This window comes from Bos indicus x Bos taurus, chromosome 17, assembly GCF_003369695.1.
Source record: "Bos indicus x Bos taurus breed Angus x Brahman F1 hybrid chromosome 17, Bos_hybrid_MaternalHap_v2.0, whole genome shotgun sequence".
Lineage (NCBI taxonomy): Eukaryota > Metazoa > Chordata > Mammalia > Artiodactyla > Bovidae > Bos > Bos indicus x Bos taurus.
The window spans coordinates 70913273-70927174 of NC_040092.1; the positions used below are offsets into that span (position 1 = coordinate 70913273).

The following is a 13902-nucleotide window of genomic DNA, read 5'->3' on the forward strand; positions in this document are numbered from 1 at the left end:
ACATATATACATATACATGCATAGATATTTGCACTTGTTTTGGTAATGTGGGGAGGATTTTACATACATATTCAAATGTGAGTCTGGGTTAAAATTTTCCTTTCTTACACTGTTTTTGTCATCAGAATGGCTATCAGGTTTTGCTAACTATATAAATTGTTGTTGGTGTTGAGAGAGTCATTTCCTAGGGAGGTTGATAAGAAGTCTAAGGGTCCCCAAGGAGAGAGGGGTCTGGAATTCTCAAGGAGGAAGAAAGGACAAACTTTTTTCCCTCTACATTCCTTAGGATTATATAACAATAATGTATCCTGCTTGAGGACAGTCTCTGGAAAAAGCCTTCTGGCTAATCCTATTATCTTAAAATGTAAATTATGGGGGTAGGTCTAGCGAGGTCTTTACAACCTCCAGACATTCTTTTGATTTACTGTAATAACTAATTAGAGAGTATATAACTCCATGGCTAACACTAGCAAGTGGGTACTCTTTCTGCCGCCTCCTGATGCTTATGTCAGAAGCTTTCTCTATCTCCTTTATACTTTAATAAAACTTTATTACACAAAAGCTCTGAGCACTCAAGCCTCTTCTCTGGCTGCAGATTGAATTCTTCTCCTCCGGAGGCCAAGAATCCTGGCGCCTTTGCGTCGTTCAGCAACAACCTTTCATCTTGGGGGCTCATCTGTAATTCTTCAGGACAAGGTAAGGATGTTTGGAGCTCAAATTCTTTGTTCTCCTAGTGAACACGTTTTCTGCCGTACTTTACTAAGTCTGCGGTGTGCTTGCATGAATGAATGAAATGCCCTGCACGAAGCAAATGAGGAGCCCTGCTCTGCGGTTCTGTGGCGACCTCACACGGCTTATGGCAAAAGCCTGTCGGGGGTTCATACTGACCTGCCAATGCCAAGAGGCACCCAACGTCTCTTTCAGGGACCGCCCAGAAATGGGCAAAGTGTGTGGATTGAATTCTCCTTTCTCGGTCAAACTTTTCAGTCTCTTTGACGATTTCATAACTCCTTGGAATTTAGAAGTACGAACCTAACCTGTCAGATCATAGACTTGTGATCTATGCTGTTACTGTGTACTGCTATTTAGGTCACAAACTTGGATTGGTAGTCAGGAAGCGCCTAGCCTTGTTAGGCATGGAAAGTTTGGAAGCTAGATGGAGCTCTATCTCCAAGAGCATCTCTGAGGCTAAAGTTTACTCAGATTGGAACTACAGTGGAGTTTTTTTTTTTTTTTTCCCTTTGGTAACGCTGGCTCTTAGTGGACCAGAGGAGACTCTTATACTGGTGTGGTGATGCTTAGGAGGCTCTCATACTGGTGTGGTGACACTTGGAAGGAACATCTCAATTTTATGTTCCAACCGGTCTTATTGTGGTCAGGAATATACTCAGGGTCGTGCACAGGCACTCAGGTGACGAAAGTTTCCCCCAGCGGTTTAGCCTGGGAGGCATTCTGGAAGGATACTCTGATTGCACCCCGGGTGGCATCAGAGGCAAGCAAGGTTTTAATGGTGAGGAGCTGGACGTCAGAGATGCCATCAGGTCTACCCCTGGTGCATCCCGACCCCGTCTTGGTGGTAGAACTGGGAGGGACGAGTATATCACCTGCATAGGTGAGGGACAGACTAAGTCTAACCGGGAAAGAAAAACTTTGGTGTAAAGTCTGTCTACAACCCCACCTAGAGCAGGGAGGGACGCCTCCAGTAGAAAGAGGGTGCTGGTCGCTTTTTTTCTCTCTTACAGATGGGAGCTAACAATTCCAGCCTCACTCTTTTGAACTGTATCCTGAAAAACTGGGATAGATTTGATCCACAGGGCTTAAAGAAGACACACCTGGTCTCCCTATGTGATACTGCATGGCCACGGTACCCACTGGAGGATGGCAAATGGTGGCCAGTTGGAGGGTCTCTTAAGTATAATACTGTTTTACAATTAGATCGGTTCTGTAGAAAACAGGGGAAATGGGTAGAAGTAGCCTATGTGTTGCCCTTTTTCTCTCTACAAAATATGCCAGACTTATGTCCTAAGGGTATAGATTTGGGTATGACTCCTTCAGCTCCCTCCTGTCCTCCAACTTTGCTAGATGAGATGGAGGACAGGAGACAAAAAGTTAAAGAAAAGCAGGTTTCTCCTAGGATAATATGCACAGAGCAGCCAGAGAGACTGAGGAATAGCCACACAAGCTTTTACTTCTTCATGAAGCACTCACCAGGAAAAATAATCAGTCTATGAGAGTCAATAAGCCTTTTTCTTATCAAGAAATACAAAGAATCAAGGGAGATCTGGGAGACTATTTAGAGGACCCAGAAAAATATATTAGAGCTTTTAAAGGTGTTACTCTGCTTTATGACCTTACTTGGAAAGATGTGATGTATATCTTGGGACAAACACTGACTCCCGACTCAAAGACTTGAGTTTTGGGGAAAGTGCTTGCTTATGGAGATGAACAGTTTGGTAATGAATCAGTAGGGAAGAGGGAGGACGAGATAGCCACCCTCCCCACTGGGAGTCAGGTGGTCCCAACTACAGAACCAGATTGGGACTACAACACAGCTAAAGGAAGATGGGATCAGAGTCATTTTGTCAGATGTATTCTTGAAGGACTGAGGCAGGCGCATGCTAAGCCTTTAAACTATGGCAAATTGGCAGACATAGAATAGGAGGAGAAGGAAGCTCCTGGTAAATTCCTAGATAGACTGAGAGAAGCCCTTCGCAGATTCACTGAGATTGATCCTGAAAGTGAAGAGGGAAAAGTGATCTTAAAAGATAGATTTCTCACTTAGTCGGCTCCAGATATCCGCCATAAGCTATTAAAATAGGACCAAATCAGTCTTTGGATAGTCTGTTACAGCTGGCTCAGACAGTCTATTATGGTAGGGAATATGAGGAAAAGAAAGGCAGAAAAAGACAAAGGAACAGGCAGAAGCCCTCGCAATGGATATGAGAACTATTCTTAAACAGCCTGAGAAAAATGCCCAGAGGGACCCAGGGGAAAAGGGATGGGCTTGCTATTACTGGGGAAAAGATGGGCACCTTAACCGGGATTGCCCTCAGGCATCTAAGCCGCCCCCGGCTCCATGTCTGGTCTGCAAGGACCACACTGGAAGAGAGACTGCCCTCACAGGCGTAGGTTTCAGGGGTCGGACTCTCAAGACAATCAGGACTGAAGATGCCCTGGGGTCCCCAAACAAGCTCCCATCCTAATTACACCTGAGGAACCCCAGGTATTAATAACTGTGTGTGTGTGGGGGGGGGGTGGCAATCAGTCAATTTCCTTTTAGATACTGGGGCAATTTACTCCGTGCTTACTGAAGCCCCTGACCCACCTTCTTCCCGATCCACTTCCATAATGGGACTGTCTGGATGAGCCAAAGGGTATTACTTCAGTTGTTCTTTAAGCTGTAACTGAGACTCTGCTATTTTCACACAAGTTTCTGATCATGCCAGAGTCTCCCTCACCCCTTTTGGAAAGGGATATACTGAGCAAAAGAGAAGGCAATGGCAACCCACTCCAGTACTCTTGCCTGGAAAATCCCATGGATGGAGGATCCTGGTAGGCTGCAGTCCATGGGGTCGCACAGAGTCGGACACGACTGAAGCGACTTAGCATACTGAGCAAGGTCCATTCCTCTGTTTTCATGAATAAGGAGCCTTCCCTTTCTCTCCCTTTAATTGAACAAAATGTAAATCCTAGAGTATGGGCTGATGGAAAATCTGTGGGTTGAGCACAAAATGTTATTCCTGTAGTTGTCAAGCTCAAAGACCCACACTTATTTCCACATAAGAAGCAGTATCCACTGAAACCTGAAGTGAAGGAAGGGTTAAAACCCATCATTGAGAATTTAAAGGAGCAGGGACTATTAATTCCCTGTAACAGTCCCTGCAACATTCCTATTTTGGGTACAAAGAAATCAAATGGTAAATGGAGACTAGCTCAAGATTTACGAATAATAAATGAAGCTGTAGTTCTTTTACACCCCATGGTGCCTAATCCTTACACTCTATTGTCTGAAATTCCTGAATGGGCCAAATATTTCTCAGTAATTGATTTAAAAGATACCTTCTATTCAGTGCCTTCTGGGAGGAAAGTCAATTTCTATTTGCCTTTGAGGACCCTATGCAGCTAGGTTCTCAGGTAACCTGGACAGTTTTGCCCCAGGAATTTCGTGACAGTCCTCACTTATTTGGATAAAGTTTGTCATGGGATCTACAAAACTTTAATAGCTCTGAAGCAGTCGTGTTACAATATGATATTTTGCTTAGTGCTGAGAAAGAGGAAGCTTGTTCATGAGCCTCAGAAGACTTCTTAAACTTTCTGGCAGGCTGCGGTTACAAGGCATCAAGAAAAAAGGCTCAGCTTTGTCAACAATCTGCTTCATATCTGGCCTAATCATATCAGAAGGGACTAGGGCCATGGAAAAACAGACTGGTTCTGAATAGGAAAAGGAGTATGTCAAGGCTGTATATTGTCACCCTGCTTATTTAATTTATATGCAGAGTACATCATGAGAAACGCTGGGCTGGAAGAAGCACAAGCTGGAATCAAGATTGCTGGGAGAAATATCAATGACCTCAGATATGACGATGACACCACCCTTATGGCAGAAAGTGAAGAGGAACTAAAAAGCCTCTTGATGAAAGTGAAAGAGGAGAGTGAAAAAGTTGGCTTAAAGCTCAACATTCAGAAAACTAAGATCATGGCATCCGGTCCCATCACTTCATGGAAAATAGATGGGGAAACAGTGGAAACAGTGTCAGACTTTATTTTTCTGGGCTCCAAAATCACTGCAGATGGTGACTGCAGCCACGGAATTAAAAGACGCTTACTCCTTGGAAGGAAAGTTATGGCCAACCTAGATAGCATATTCAAAAGCAGAGACATTACTTTGCCAACAAAGGTCCGTCTAGTCAAGGCTATGGTTTTTCCTGTGGTCATGTATGGATGTGAGAGTTGGACTGTGAAGAAGGCTGAGCGCCGAAGAATTGATGCTTTTAAAGTGTGGTGTTGGAGAAGACTCTTGAGAGTCCCTTAGACTGCAAGGAGATCCAACCAGTTCATTCTGAAGGAGATCAGCCCTGGGATTTCTTTGGAAGGAATGATGCTGAAGCTGAAACTCCAATACTTTGGCCACCTCATGCGAAGAGTTGACTCATTGGAAAAGACTCTGATGCTGGGAGGGATTGGGGGCAGAAGGAGAAGGGGACGACAGAGGATGAGATGGCTGGATGGCATCACGGACTCAATGGACATGAGTCTAAGTGAACTCCCGGTGTTGGTGATGGACAGGGAGGCCTGGTGTGCTGCCATTCGTGGGGTCGCACAGAGTCGGCCATGACTGAGTGACTTAACTGAACTGAACTGAACTGAACTGAACTGAAATCATTCCCTATCTATGACTTTAAGACAATTGAGAGGATTTTTGAGACTCACAGGCTACTGTGATTCCAGGTTATGGGGAACTTGCCCAGCCTTTATATAAACTTATAGCTGAAACTCAGCAGGCCCAAACAGACAAACTGGTTTGGTCTCTAGATACTCAAAAAGCTTTTAAGGTTCTTCAGACTGCTCTCCTGCAAGCTCCTGCTCTGAGCTTGCCCACAGGGTCAGAATTTAATTTGTTTGTCACTGAAAGAAAAGGTATGGCCTTGGGAGTTTTGACACAACCCTGAGGGCCTCACCAGCAACCTATTGCTTATCTAAGCAGAGAATTAGATGTAACTTCACGTGGGTGGCTCCAGTGCCTAAGAGTAATTGGGGCAGCAGCTTTATTAGCACCTGAAGCTTTAAAAATAATTAATGGATGAAACCTTACTGTACTGACTTCTCATGATGTGAGTGGAATCTTAAATTCTAAGTTTAATATTTGGATGACAGACAGTAGGCTTCTTAAATATCAGTCATTGTTGTTAGAAAGACCAGTAACTAAGCTTAAAGTTTGTGGAAATTTAAATCCTGCCACTTTCCTTTCTGAGAAGGAAAATGAAACACCTGATCACGATTGTTCCCAATTTCTAACTTTAAACTATGCAGTTCAAGAAGATCTAATGGATACCCCATTAGACAATCCTGACATGGAAATATTTACAGATGGCAGTTCTTTTGTTCGGGATAGAAAGTGTAAAACAGGTTACGCCATGGTTACTGCTGAACAGATTTTAGAAGCAAAATCTCTCCCCCAGGGAACCAGTACTCAGCACAGCTTGTGGCTCTGACTTGAGCTATAGAGTTAAGCAAAGGGCAGCGGGTAAATATCTACACTGATTCTAAGTATGCTTGTTTGACTTTACATGCTCATGCTGCAATATGGAAAGAGAGACAGTTTATAACAGCGACAGGAGAACCTATTAAACATTTCAGAGAGATCAAGAGACTTTTAACTGCTATATGTTGTCCTAAAGAAGTAGCTGTTATGCATTGCAAAGGGCACAGCAGGGATGGGAGTAAAGTAGCCAATGGTAATCAGTTGGCTGACTGTCAAGCCAGAAAAGCAGCACTTTAGGAAAGCCCTTCACTACAGACGCCTTTGATCTGAACAGGTCCTGTGGAACAGGAAAAACCACAATATATTGAGGAAGAATTAGGAAGATACGAGAAAAGAGGAGCAAAGATTACTGATAAAGGATGGTTACATCTGAGGATGGACAATTAATAATTCCTGAAAGTGCTCAATAGAAAATTCTTAAGGGTTTACACCAGAGTTTTCATTAGGGTGGAGAGAGTACTTACCAGATGGCTTCTCGTTTGTTTGAAGGTAAAAATGTAATGAAAACTCTAAAGAATATTATCAAAAGGTGTGATGTTTGTCAGAAAAATAACCTAAGGACTGAAAAGCTAGCAAAATCTGGGTTACAATGAAATGGAAAGTATCCTGGAGAGGACTGGGAAATTGATTTTACTCATATGCCAAAAGCTAATGGATATTCTTGCTTACAAGTTTGGGTGGATACTTTTACTGGATGGATTGAGGCTTTTCCCTGTAGTAGTGAGCAGGCTAAGGAGGTTATAAAGGTTTTAATCCATGAAATTATCCCCAGGTTTGGGCTGCCACAGAGGCTTCAGAGTGACAATGGCTCCGCCTTTAAAGCTGCTATAAATCAGGGGGTGTCTAAGGCTCTAGGAATAGAATATCACTTACACTGTTCCTGGAGACCCCAATCCTCAGGAAAGGTTGAAAAAGCTAATGACATTATCAAAAGACATATGTGCAAATTAACTCAAGAAACGCAGGACAATTGGATTAAAGTCCTACCCATAGCTTTAATGAGGGCTCGAACTGCCCCCAAAAAGGAGGGATTGTCCCCCTTTGAATGTATTTATGGAAGGCCTTTCTTATGCACAGACATTGTTATAGACCCCAAAGCCTTGGAATTAACTAATTATGTAACTCAGCTCTCAGCTTTTCAACAGGCATTAACAGAACTCTGGTAGATGGCTCCTGATCCAGCCTCTTGAATCAAGCAAGCCTCTATTTGAGCCAGGAATTGAGGTCCTCATAAAAACATTGGGGTTTGGGGGCCCATCCCTTGAGCCCCTCTGGGAAGGCCCTTACCAGGTTATTCTTTCTTCTCCTACAGCTGTCAAAGTGTGAGGAATTGATTCGTGGGTACATCACACTCGAGTTAAGAGGTGGCACCCTGACCAGAGCTATGTGACTTCATTTTATGTCTTTACTTTCTATGCTTTGACTTTGCACTTTTTAAATGGGCCTGATAATCTATGTGAGCCTATGTATGCTGACTCCAAAAATCCCGAGTCTGCCGTTTGAGCCTCAAGACAATGCCTTCCTGTCCTGGACTCAGTCCTACGCAGCATTTCACAATCAGTCTAACTGCTGGGTGTGTGGAGCACTCCCCTCTTCATCAGTGGAAGGCTTCCCGTGGTGGACATCTCCACTTCAAGGAAAGACTTTCTCCAAGTCTGCAAATACTTTTAACAACAATCGCATGTGATGCCTCTTCTTAAACTGATGACATCTAACAATCCTAAGATGGACTGATGTAACTCTGGACATAATATGACTTTTAATTTGATTTTAACTTGTTTTAAGGACTATTTTGCCTTGCATCTATAACTGTGTAATTGGATTTGTTTCTAGTTGCATGAAGGCTTTTAAGTTACAAATGGTTGTCCAACCTCCTAAGAGTGCCACAGCCTCTTCCAAATATTACTTAGGGCCCCTGGATCAGAGACCCTTAATATGAGGGTTAGGAGAATATATTGCCTCAACAATTTAGGGACCACACCCCTAAATAGCAGGAAGTAGTTATGGAATGGAAATGACGCCCCTTTCCCTTAGCAACATAATTCTCCTAAAGGAAAAGAGGGGAATGAGAGAGTCATTTCCTAGAGAGGTTGATAAGAAGTCTAGGGGTCCCCAAGGAGAGAGGGGTCTGGAATTCTCAAGGAGGAAGAAAGGACAAACTTTTTTCCTCTACATTCCTTAGGATTATATAACAATAATGTATCCTGCTTGAAGACAGTCTCTGGAAAAAACCTTCTGGCTAATCCTATTATCTTAAAATGTAAATTATGGGGGTAGGTCTAGCGAGGTCTTTACAACCTCCAGACATTCTTTTGATTCACTGTAATAACTAATTAGAGAGTATATAACTCCATGGCTAACACTAGCCAGGGGGTACTCTTTCTGCCCCCTTCTGATGCCTATGTCAGAAGCTTTCTCTATCTCCTTTATACTTTAATAAAACTTTATTACACAAAAGCTCTGAGAGATCAAGCATCCTCTCTGGCCCCAGATTGAATTCTTCTCATCTGGAAGCCAAGAATCCCGGCATCTTTGCATTGTTCAGCAACAACCTTTCAGTGTTTAGTGACTAAGTCATGCCCGACTTTCATAAACCCATGAATTGTAGCCCTCCAGGCTCCTCTGCCCATGGGATTTTCCAGGCAAGAATATTGGAGTGGGTTGCTATTTCCTTCTCCAAGGGATCTTCCTTACCCAGGAATCAAACCCACATCTTCTTCATTACAGGTGGATTCTTTACCACTGAGCCACCTAAGAAGCCCTAAGCATATAAAGAGTAGAGTGTATTTTTTATTTGATTCTCTGGAAGACTTTATGCAAGACTATATTTATTTCTTACTGGGATGTTGGGTAGAACTTATTCATGAAGCCATGTAGCCTGGGTTTTCATTGTCAAGAACTTTTTGACTAATAATTCAAATAAACAGTAATTTGATTTCTCTAGTGGTTATAGAAACATTCAAAATTTTAATGTCTTCTTGAATAAGAGCTTACTAAGTAATATTTTGTAGTGATTTTCCCATTTCATTTACATTTTCAAAGTTATTGGCATAATGTTCAAAATGTTCTTTTGGTGTCTAAAGCATCTATGGTTATAACAATCATTTTATGTTAATTACTGGATAATTGTGCTTTCTCTGTTAATCTTTTTTTCTTGATCTTTTTCATCCATTTCTCTAAATTGTTTTCTAAATCTAATTGTTTTCTAAATCTATTTTCTAAATTGTTTCAAAGTACCAACTTTGTCCATACTTTGTACATATAGTTTCATGCTTTTAAATTTATTTTTTATTTCTTCCTTTATGTACTATTCCATTTATTTTATTGCTCCTTTTTCTAGTGTCTTTATATGGATGTCTATCTCTTTAGTTTGGAGTATTTTTTATTTCCTAATATGAGTATATAAGTTTGTGATATTCCTTCTAAATACACTTTAGATATATCTTGCTGCTAAGTCACTTCAGTCGTGTCCGACTCTGTGCGACCCCATAGACAGCAGACCACTAGGCTCCGCCATCCCTGGGATTCTCCAGGCAAGAACACTGGAGTGGGTTGCTATTTCCTTCTCCAATGCATGAAAGTGAAAAGTGAAAGTGAAGTCACTCAGTCGTGTCCAACTCTCAGTGACCCCAAACTGCAGCCTTCCAGGCTCCTCCATCCATGGGAGTTTCCAGGCAAGAGTACCAGAGTGGGGTGCCAGGGCCTTCTCCATTGGATGTATCTTACAGACTTGCAATTCTCAGTACTTTTGTTATAATTGAAAATAATTTCTAATTTTTATCATAATTTCTTCTTGAATGAATGGGATAGTTGATATATATTTTTCAATTTTAATATGTGTGGGATTTTTCTAGTTATCTTTCTGATACTGATTTTTAACTTAATTCCATTGTGTCTGAGAATATAACTTGTATTATGTCAACCCTTTTAGATCATTTACTATTTTTTTCAAAATTATATCTTTCAAAAAATTCCTGGAGCTTGAATAATACCCATCATAAATTTTCTGAGCTATTCAATTAATCAAATAAGAATAAAAACAAAGTAAAATATATTTGAAAGAAGATGAACCTTTGCATCTGAGACTAAAAGAGAACAGTTGATGGGATAAACTACCTTCTCTCCTGGGGTCACAGAGACTCTCCAGATGCAGTGTGTATAAGATGGATAGCCATTTGGAAATCCTGGGGAGGAAAGATTGCCATTGGATTCTTGTAAGGTTTCTCCACATGCTGAAAGAAAGAAAAAAACAACATATGTTTGATTTTTTTTAATGAAAAAGATAAAATTATTCATTATTTTTTATAAGAGACATTTGCATCCCTAATGAATCTTGAGCCTTTTGGTGTTAGAGAAGGATATATATTTGTATAACACTTTTCCTTTATAAGTAATTTTTAAAATGTCTTTCTTACTAGAATTTCAGTATACTTAAAGGGATTGCTATAGCTAACCGTATAACAAGATTATGAGATAAATAACCTGATGAAACACAAAATTCTTCCTTATGGAGACATTTCTCATTCATTCCCAAGGAGCAAATAGCCAACTTATACATCACCCATACTCAGATTCAAGCCAGTGGGTACCTATTTGATGTGATTCTGGGACCTCATAAAACATTTTATTATTATATTTGGTGTACAGTGAAGTTAATTTTAATAATGAATATTGTATCAAAGTTGGGAAAAATAAAATGTAAATAATAATGAATAAATATGCCGTAAAAGTGGTGCCAAAATGACACACAATGAAATATTTTTTTCAAAATAAATTGGAATAAATTGAAACATAAAACATTATGGAAGACAAATTTTCCAATGAGATATAGATATTTATCTATTTTCTGTTTTCTCCCTATTATAAGTAGAAATGACTGGTAAAGCAATTTTATTTTTCTTTTACTACCCTTATCTACTGGAGAATCCCATGGAGAGGAGCCTGGCAGGCTACAGTCCATGGGGTCACAAGAGTTGGACACGACTTAGCGACTAAACAACCAAACAACCAACAACCCTTATCTAACTTCTTGGTAGTAATTATCAGTCATCTGATGTAGCAAACAGTCAGCTGTACGGCCTCAAGATCAGTATGACTAATATCTATAGGCCAATTCAACAAAGGCAAGGTCAGAGGATAATTAGCTCACTGGTTCAGCCAAGGTTTGTAGTCAGAAGCATTCTACAACGGACTGTCTTGTTGCTTTTGCAAGACATGATCTGAGTCAAATGAATCTAAGCTGATTTAAGTATCCTTAATTCATGAACAATTCCCATACACCAGTTAGTTTATATAAATATTTATATAAAGCTGTTTATAACTTTCATTCAACAGTTTGAAAGAATAACTCCTTCCTTCTGAAGAAGACTGAAATAGAACCTGATATATTACCATATTATAGAGCCAGCAGGTGAACTCTAGCAGGTGAACTCTTGTCTCATCAAAACAATACATTATAAATGGCTCTGCATATCTTGATTTAAATGAAGAAACAAAAATAATGGCTTGGAAGACATAAAATAGAGATGTAAAAAGAGTTTGATATGATATAAATATTTATGCAGCTATGAAATTAAAAGACACTTGCTCCTTGGAAGAAAAGCAGTGACAAACCTAGACAGTTTATTAAAAAACAGAGACATTAACTACAAACGTCCGCATAGTCAAAGCTCTGGTGTTTCCCATAGTCATGTATGGATGTGAGAGCTGGAACAATAAAAAAGGCTGAGCACTTAAGAACTGATGCCTTTGAACTGTCATGAGGGAGAAGACACATAAGAGTCCCTTGGATAGAAAGGTGATCCAACTAGTCAATCCTAAAGGAAATCACCCTGAATACTCATTGGAAGGACTGATGCTGAAGCTGAAGCGCCAATAGTTTGGCCACCTGATACAAAGAACTGACTCATTGGAAAAGAGCCTGATGCTGGGAAAGATTGAAGGCAGAAGGAAAAGGATAACAGAGGATGAGATGGTTGGATAGCCTCACAGACTCAATGGATATAAGTTTGAGCAAACTCTGGGAGATGGTTTAGGACAAGGGAAGCCTGGTATGCTGCAGTTCATATGGTCACAAAGAGTCGGACATGACTGAGAGGCTGAACAATAACAAATAGTGTTTGTACAACAAAATAAATTTAAAATAAGAGCAAGCAATATTTATTCTGATTAACAGGTAGATAGAAGCAACTTGAGAATAAAAGAAAAATGCTCAAGGTAAAAATATATAATCAGCACTTTTCATGAATCATCTAAGGATACTTGATAAATGTGACATTACAAAAACCCTTAGAAAAATGAAAATTTGTTAAGATTTATTAATGCAACCAATGTGCTTCTAATTATGATCAGTTTAGGTGCTAAATAGCCATTGGGGGATTTAGTGTGTTTCAATGAAAAAAGCTACAATTTACAGCAATTTAAAAATAAATTCTGTAATTCTAAGCCTCATAGAATGTTGGTACTGGATTTCCTCAAGTGGAATTAAAACAATTAACTCACAATTGTAAACAAACATTATTATACTGATAAAATGATAAAACAGAAAGTTCTCTGAAAGGCAAAAAAAATGAATATAGTTCAAAAATCTAACAAATGTATTATATAACACTTACTTATAATGCAAGAAGTGTGGACAACAATTGCCAAGTTGTAATCATTTGTGCATTTCCCTCAGTACATGTGGCTATCCCAGGCTACCTGATCCCTATTTCAGAAGATTCTCATAAATTTTCCTGGGCATTTGTTGATTCATGTTCAGGTATAAAAAATAATTTTATAGCTAAAACAACTAAAGGAAAATTAGCAAGGCAAAGATGGCACTACTAAGTTAAATACATAGTCTCTTCATTTACACAGTAATCTATTTAGTATATGGATGAGAACTGAGAAGTTTGACTCATGGCATAATCCCTTGTTATGTCATACAAGCAAGTCTCAAAACCTTCAACCTCAGTTTTCTGTTCTTTAAAGTGGCTATCTTATTAATATGTACTTCATAAAGTTGTTTTGTAGGGGTCAAGTATTGTGATGCCCAAAGTCCTCTATTTAACACTTAGATACCTCTGACACAGGTAGGGAAACTGTGGGCTTAATTTTTATAATGTATCTTTGAGCTAAAAAAAAAAAAACCAGTCTTATGTAAGAGAAAAAAAAACATACATATACAAAGAAAAATTATCATCATCTCCCAATAAAAATCATTCTAAAAACAATTTACAAATTGAATTTTCATCTCTGTAGGCAGATGACATGATCTTATATGTACAAAACCATAAAGATTCCACAGACAAAAAAAAAAAAAACCAAACTGTTAGAAGTAATAAAAACAATTATACAAAATTGTAGAATATAAAATCAATACACAAAATTCAGTTGCATATCCATTAACTATCAATAAACAATATGAAAATGAAATTAAGAAAATAACTCTTTTTATAAGAAACCCCCCTCAGTAATAAAATATTTAGGAATGAAAGAGGCAAAATAAACTTGAGGCAAAAGACATGAAGATTGAAGACTACTAAACATTGACAAAAGAACTTTAAGAGGACACAAAGATGTGTTCATGGATTGGAAAACTTAATATTGTTAAAATATTATCCATCCTAGTCAAAGCATGGATAAATTTCTAAAATTCA

At 39.4% G+C, this 13902-nt stretch overlaps 1 protein-coding gene across 1 annotated transcript in view; it reads right to left on the reverse strand.

The window, feature by feature from the left end:
- Window positions 1–13902, reverse strand: part of TLL1 (tolloid like 1) — a gene marked incomplete at its 5' end in the record, with an annotated part of 170956 nt that overhangs the window by 116057 nt on the left and 40997 nt on the right. Inside the window, one exon of the mRNA XM_027513518.1 lies at window positions 10379–10494. Coding sequence (XP_027369319.1) covers window positions 10379–10494 — 116 coding nt within the window. The remainder of the gene's footprint in view (window positions 1–10378; window positions 10495–13902) is intronic.